Source organism: Solea solea, chromosome 20 (genome assembly GCF_958295425.1).
Source record: "Solea solea chromosome 20, fSolSol10.1, whole genome shotgun sequence".
Lineage (NCBI taxonomy): Eukaryota > Metazoa > Chordata > Actinopteri > Pleuronectiformes > Soleidae > Solea > Solea solea.
In genome coordinates, this window is record NC_081153.1 from 18,473,358 (window position 1) to 18,478,680 (window position 5,323).

General features: G+C 39.6%; 1 protein-coding gene across 1 annotated transcript; it reads right to left on the minus strand.

Moving 5' to 3' along the window:
- Positions 1-247: 247 nt before the first annotated feature.
- LOC131447033 (splicing factor 3B subunit 4-like) lies at positions 248-5,071 on the minus strand. The gene is made up of 6 exons (XM_058618492.1): positions 4,986-5,071; positions 3,491-3,619; positions 2,845-3,396; positions 2,250-2,411; positions 1,397-1,552; positions 248-585 (listed from the first exon to the last, which is right to left on the minus strand). Exons 1-6 carry the CDS (start codon positions 5,017-5,019, stop codon positions 413-415), a joined length of 1,206 nt encoding a protein of 401 aa, XP_058474475.1. The 5' UTR covers positions 5,020-5,071; the 3' UTR covers positions 248-412.
- Between the last annotated feature and the right edge of the window lie 252 nt (positions 5,072-5,323).

Below are 5,323 nucleotides of genomic sequence, written 5' to 3' on the forward strand. Positions count from 1 at the left end.
GATTACAGTGTCTCCTTATAGGCCTAACTTTCACTATATTATTCTCTTGGCAACAAGGATAAAGTTTAAGGAAAAATTACAACTCAATTTCCAGCACAAAGGAGTTGCATGATTACACACGTAAAACAATAAAGAGAAGAGCATCATTCTCCACAGAAAGGAGGCCAAAACAAAATAAACCTAAACAGCTGGTAAACATGAGAGGTGTCAGGTGCCTCTTCAAGGGTGAGAAGAATTACATCCTCGGTTTGTACTAAAAACTTTATTAATCAAGTCTTTCATCTGTACAGTGACCAAAAAAAATACAAAGAGGTGGTTAAATTAGTCTCGCGATAACAAATTTGAGTAAATCTAACAATGGGGTTTTTAAAAAAAGTAAGATGTGAAGCAAATTTCTGCAGTCTGAGATGGATTACGGTGGCATTGGCGCTCGCATAGGGACGCGTAGTGGAGCACCAGGGGGCCTTGGTGGCATTGGAGGTCCTCTCTGAAGACCAAAAGGAGGTGGACGAGGGGGGCCGGCTCCATAGCCAGGTGGAGGCATGGGAGGAGGTGGGCCTCTCATACCTGGAGGAACAGGCGGACCTGGGAGAAACAAAGACAGCTTTTCTTTTCCGTTCTTTTCTTTATGATAGGATGAGGTTATTATACTTCATTTTATAATCATGATGATGCTTCTCCATTATACAGTTCTAGCACGGCTCAGGTTTATTTTGCTTTTCCATTAGTGATAGCACCTGGTGCCTGGTGCTTTTTTTGGTACCTGCACTGGTGAGGCTCCAAGCAAGCTAAGCTGACACTAAAATGTGATGTTGGGAGACTGCCGGCCACTGGTCAGAGTGTCATCACTGGTAGGGTCATGAGCGCGACGCCTGACACAAGAATCAAACTGAACAATGCCGAACTGAAAGTGCTAACAGTATCCACGCTATGTCTATTTTCCAAATGTTTACTGGTGTTATAAACCCAAGTCAGGTGTAGAATCTCATTTTCCAATACATTCCATTTCAAATGAGACATTTTTGTGGCTAACCGCTCCTTCATAGGCTTCACTTTCAAACCAGAAGACACGTCCATTTTTAAATACAGTTTATGGTATGGACTAAACTAATAGGGAGAAAACTGCCTATGGTCAATTGCTCGCTCTACATTTAACAGTCACAATACTCACTCTATACGATAGACTATAAGCAGAATTTATGAGTGTCAGAGGGTCATGGTAGTCATGGCAATGTGGGTATGTGTCAACACAACAAATCATTAAATCTATTCTGCTGTATAATACAGCCACGAAGAAGAACAATTATTGACACTCAGTCCTGAAAGAAAATGTGTTTTCCTCCTTGAAGACGGATGGAGAGGCTTTTAATTAACAACAAAGTGCTGCAGTACTCACCCATGTGTCCATATGGTGCTCTGGGTGGCATGCCCATAGGCAGGGGTGGAGGCATGCCGGGGGGCAGTGGTGCCCGTGGTTGATTTGATCCCGGGGGAGCAGGAGGAGGAACCATGCCAGGAGGAGCAGGAGGAGGCATGGGCATCTGAGGCATACCTGTGTCACAGAGGTAATGAAGTGTATGAGCATAGACTTAGTCATCCACGTCTACCAACAGGGAAGGAAGAATGTATTTAACAGCCAACAGGGGGCGACTCTGATGATTGTAAATACAACTCATTTGCATTGGAGTGTATCTCACTTGATTTATAATCAAAAAATATAAAATCAAAAAATTTAAAGTATGGCACATGAGTGGATACCAGTGTGATTGACAGCTAGCATCACCCAATAGGAGCCTTAGTACATATGATGTCACTGATCCCATGTTTAAAAAAAATGTCAACATGGCGCTGGCCAAATCTGGGGGGTTCAAATTCAGACTCTTACGGGTGACATCAAGATCAAGCCATGAAAATGTATCTACAGTTAAATAATAATACAGAGGAATAATGACAGTGATTCATGGTCAACACTATTTTACACAAGTTGACTTTTCATATTAAATATGACATTGATTGATGATTTAAATACACATCACATCTCAAGTGCTTCGTGCTTTAATCACTTACATAATTTCTTGCCTTTTATATCAGACAGTATGTGTGTTACAAACATCTAACCGACCAGTTCACTCCCCTTTTCCCTAATTTTGAGTATGCCCACATCCATTACAGTAAAACAGAGGACACTTGGCTGTGTTGCACAGGTTATAGCTTCATCTGTATATATTTTAGCATCAAGAGGTGATTACCTGGATGCATGCTGCCAGGAGGGAAGGGCGGTGGTCCAGGTGGAGGTCCACCACCACCCTGTGGGCCCCCGGCATTTGGGGGCATGGACATAGATGGGGGCATTGATGGAGGCATTGACCCCGGAGGAGGAACAGGAGGGAAAGCAGAAGGCGGTGGCATACCTGCACAGAGACAAGTTGCAATTACAGTTTAAGCAAATGTAAGAATTTCATTTTCCACCAATGTACAACCATGTCAAACTCGTCGTCTGATAAATCAGTAACAAAATTTGTGTATTTGAGATGTTGTAAGAGCAGTGTCAACATTTACATTTAAGAGCAAATTATGAACAGGAGGAATGTGACTTTCAAAGACACACAGCCTACAAAGATGGTTTTACACCTCATTATTTTAGACGTATTATGGCATTCAATTACACCATTACATTTCACTACATAATCTGCTCAATGTACATGTGAACTGACATCATGAGGTAGCAACTTTTTTCCCCACCAAAATTCTAATGTGGTCAAAATCACTGCAAGTGAAATTGAGGGAGTCATAACACATCATTGACACTAACTTCTGCCCTGTTGAAACACTGGTTTTCATTACCTCCCATTCCATGCATGGCCATCCCAGCTCCCATTGAGGTCAGGACTGGTGTTGCTGCTGTCAATGTTGGCGGAGCATCTGCAAACAGCTGGTGAGGCCTGTCTGCCTGGGAAAGAGGGTTTTGTGCAGCGAGGAGTCGCTCCGCAGCCGAGCCGTGTCGCTCCCCTTTAGAATCCTTCTTGAAGGCATATGACACAGTGATGGGCCTGTTGCAGAGGTACTGGCCGTTCATGGCCTCAATGGCAGCATCTGACGCGTCAAAGCTGGCAAAATTGATGAATGCATAACCCTTGGAATTGCCCGTGTCTGGATCTCGCATGATCTTTGGCGTCTGGAGGATGACGCCAAAAGCACTGAACGTGTCGTAGAGCAGTTTCTCATCAATCTCTGGATCCAGGTTACCGATGAAGATGTTTGCTCCCACGTCCAAGTTTTTGTTGTGGGCTGAGGCTTTATTGACTCGAATTGGTTTGCCATACAGCTTAATCATATTCATGATTTTGATGGCATAGTCAGCATCCTCTTCACTGAGGAACTCCACAAAACCATAGCCTGGGGAGGAAGGAAAAGGGTCAGCGCCATGATTGTCAGCTATGCTTGAGAATATTTAAGAAAATGTTAATGTCGGGTTGGCTCATCTACTCACCCTGATGTTGGCCTGTGACCCTGTCTTTGGGCATGTGTGTGTTGACCACAGGTCCAGCCTGCAGGAAAAGCTCCCATAGTAGCGGCTCTGATACTTTCTCATCTAAGCCGCCAACATACACAGTGGCGTCTGGAAAAAAAGAACAAATAGATTTGTTTTGGTAATGTGTTTGACGTCCAACACAGGCCAAGGTGAAGTCATTTTTTAGACCACAGGCTAATCAGAGCTTCATACCCTTTTAAAACTGTCTGCACTGTTAATTATACACAAACATGCAACATGGATGGATAGAAAACAGAGGTACATCATCTCACTCTCCAAACGATCACCCCATCAAGCCAAATTCAGAAACAGAGGAAACCTTGGGCACAATGAGTGTTACGTACCTCGATAAGTGGCATTTATGGAAATCTGATATGAATTGCATTTCAAACCCACCCTAAAAGTGATTTGATTCAGGTTTCATGTTCCCCTTGCTTTCCAGACAATTAAAAATAATCTGTATCATCTGTACATTTTGTGTTAGCCTTAGAACTTAATCAACTATTTTGATAATCAGTTAATCAGTTTGTGTGTCCTATAACAGGCTTTGTGATTTTTCAGCTTGTTAAATGTGAATAATTTCTGGTTTATTTGTTCCATATAACATGGAAATCATTAAAACGGAATCATTTTGGTTTGTGGCCAAAACAAGATATTTAAGAACATCATCATTTCTAGGTTTAATTAACACAGATCAACATTTTCTGACACTTTATGGACCAAACTAATCAATATATCAAGTATCTATGTTTAACATGATGGCAGCAAACCTTTAAAGTTTTTTTTAATTTTCTACATCTTAAATCACAATTAAAAACTGCTTTGATTATTTATGAATGTTTGGCTAATAACAGAATAACCAATCAACAAATCCTGACATTCAATTCTCACAGATTTTCTAAAAGTTTTTTTACACTGATCCCTTGAAAACAACCTGAATACTAAAACAACGTTAACAAAACCACAACCTTCATTTTCCAACACTTGCTGATGAAACGAAAAATGAGGAAAATCTAACACCTAACTCATATTATAAACAAAGTGTTACACGTGTTGTACTTTATTTAGTCAATTATGTGCAAGAAGTAGCTGTTAGCTTTGTTAAGATAACTAGATAACTTTCAAAGCTAACTGATAGCCGCCATGAGCTGGGTTTTTCTTTTTATGTGCTAACGACATGAACAGCTGCACTAAATAAATCAATCATCTGACTTCTTCTGTGTGTTCTGTTTAATTAAAATAAGAAGATATAATGGTTAACGTTAGCGAGCTAGGCTAACAACGACTGACAATTTCCATGTGATCGAGCCGTGGTTTACCACAAACTGTTGAAAAACTAGTCTCCCTACGACACTCAATATGACAGAGCGAGGAGTTTGAAGTGTATTCTACGTGTTATTGTAAGAATAACTACAACTAAGAAATGAAAAGTGTATATAAATGAAGCACTAACCTTGGTTTCTTTCTGAAATTGGTCCCGCTGCCATGTTGAATGAACAACGGAAGGCAAGCGTTGTGGACTTGAAGCCCCGCCTCTTCCTGTGCTGCGTACCGGAGGCGGAAATAGTAAAAAATAAAATAAAATAAAATAAAATAAAATAAAATAAAATAAAATAAAATAAAATAAAATAAAATAAAATAAAATAAAATAAAATAAAATAAAATAAAATAAAATAAAATAAAATAAAATAAAATAAAATAAAATAAAATAAAATAAAATAAAATAAAATAAAATAAAATAAAACAAAATAAAATAAAATAAAATAAAATAAAATAAAATTCTAAAACATT